General features: G+C 47.1%; 1 protein-coding gene across 1 annotated transcript; it reads left to right on the top strand.

The window, feature by feature from the left end:
• Nucleotides 1-731: 731 nt before the first annotated feature.
• Nucleotides 732-1905, top strand: rundc1 (RUN domain containing 1; the record flags this gene model as incomplete). Its single annotated transcript, XM_014010296.1, is given in 3 exon segments — nucleotides 732-930; nucleotides 1020-1115; nucleotides 1202-1905. Coding segments are annotated over 3 exon segments (999 nt in total), but the record flags the coding sequence as incomplete, so codon positions are not given.
• Between the last annotated feature and the right edge of the window lie 77 nt (nucleotides 1906-1982).

Genomic DNA, 1982 nt, shown 5'->3' with positions numbered 1-1982 from the left:
GTTTAAAAATGCTCATTGGAATACAGATATAATCTACAACTTTTTGAAACAGTAGAGGCAGCCTGGCGTGTTCAGTAATTATGACATCGTTTCTTGATTTAAGATCAGGGGGAACAAGTCAAACAAATATTCCCCCAAATCCCCCTGTCTTAATAAAAATCTGTCTTCTTTCTCTTATACTTACTCTACTGGGAAGAAACCATCAGTTACAGTTAAAGGTAGATTTAGACTGATATATTTGTGTCATTTTTTGTTGTTTACTCTGAGAAACACTTCCCTGTTTACATAACTGAAGGTTGATCTTTCAGGTTAAACAGCTCCTTGAATCACAACACCTGCATTACACACTAAATACGAACAATAATCTTCATAAAACAAATCTAAATTTGACCCTAAAATAACTTCATTTTGATAAAACTTCTTTTTTTTTATTGATGGGGGAAAAGGCTGTACCTTGGCTCCAGCAAGCAAAAAAAAAAAACCTATATATATTAGGGGTACAATGATACAGAAAAATCACGACACATATTGAACCTAGAGCACTGTATTTAATGATTCCATACAGATACATGTATTGTTGCACCCACAGTATATATATTTTAATTTTATTTAAACTACTGTTACATAAAACAACAGAGAACAAGAACATACTTTGAATTAAAGAGACATTTTCAGCAACAAGATGATTTTAATTCCATTATAAAACCTTCAGCGTAAATTGAATTTTCCAGGTCATCATCGACGAGTTGATCAAAAAGTTGGACGTGAATCTGAACGAGGACATCGGGAACTTGTCCCCGGAGGAGCTGAGGCAGAGGGTGGACGCTGCCATCGCTCAGATAGTGAACCCGGCCCGAGTCAAAGAACAGCTGGTGGAGCAGCTGAAAACCCAGATCAGGGACCTGGAGATGTTTATCAACTTTATCCAGGGTATGACGTCTCATGAAATGCTTTACTGCAGTGTTTCTTTTATGCTTAACTGCATATTTAAATGAAACCTTTGCCTTTTCTTTCAAAAGATGAGGTGGGAAACCCTCTGTTGTCAGATGGTGCACAGAGTCAGCAGCCCAAAGCAGCAGGGACCAACAGCAGAGCTTCAGGAACGAAAAAGAAAGGCAAGTATTTTGATGCTTTTCTTACAACAAATCTTCTTTGAAGAGGTTTACATCCCAAACCTCTCTCTCTCTCTCCTACCCTGCAGTGGATCCGGAGCAGGCCCAGAGGATGCGTGAATCCGGCCTTCAGCTCATCCAGAAGGCCCTCGCCGTGTTGCAGATCTTCGCTGCGAGTCAGTTCGGTTGCTCCGCGGGCCACATCCCACAGAACGTGTGGCCTCAGGACGGCCCCGGGCAGGACTACGGGCCTCTGCTGCAGCGTCTGGAGGRAGCCGTGGAGAAYGTGCGGGTGCTGGGCTCACGCAGACACCCGTCAGTCGAACACGTGGTCAGCTACACCAGCACCTCCACGCTCGGCGCCAGGGACGAGCTGACAACAGCGGTGAGGAAGGAGCTGGCCATCGCTTTGAAGGACTTGCTGTCCCACGGTCTCTTCTCACCTTCCCAGACCATGAGTCTGGTGCTGGCCCCCATCTCCTGCCTCCTGCCTTACAGGCCGGCCACACAAGTCATGCACCCGTGGGAACTTTTTGTGAAGTACTACCATTCCAAGAACGGGAGAGCCTTTGTGGAGTCGCCGGCTCGTCAGCTCTCGCAGTCCTTCAGCCTGAACGTGGGCGGCGCACCGGGGAAAGTAACTCCGAAGCAGTCTCTGCTGTGGGCCGTTCACATGGTCCTGAAGGAGCACGGGCGCTACAAGAGAGGACCGGACACCGAGTTRAAAGCTTTGGTGTGCATGGCTCTGAACGAGCAGCGGCTCGTGTCCTGGCTCAACCTGCTGTGTAAATCCAGGACTCGTCCACCCGCACTACCAGTCTAGGAACTACATGGCCCAGACCGGCTTCGAGGGAGCGCTTTGCATCCTGG

The sequence above is a fragment of the Austrofundulus limnaeus genome, unplaced genomic scaffold, assembly GCF_001266775.1.
Source record: "Austrofundulus limnaeus strain Quisiro unplaced genomic scaffold, Austrofundulus_limnaeus-1.0 Scaffold67, whole genome shotgun sequence".
Taxonomy (NCBI): domain Eukaryota; kingdom Metazoa; phylum Chordata; class Actinopteri; order Cyprinodontiformes; family Rivulidae; genus Austrofundulus; species Austrofundulus limnaeus.
The sequence above is the reverse complement of the archived record's forward strand: the minus strand, read 5'-3'. Positions and strand labels throughout refer to the sequence as shown.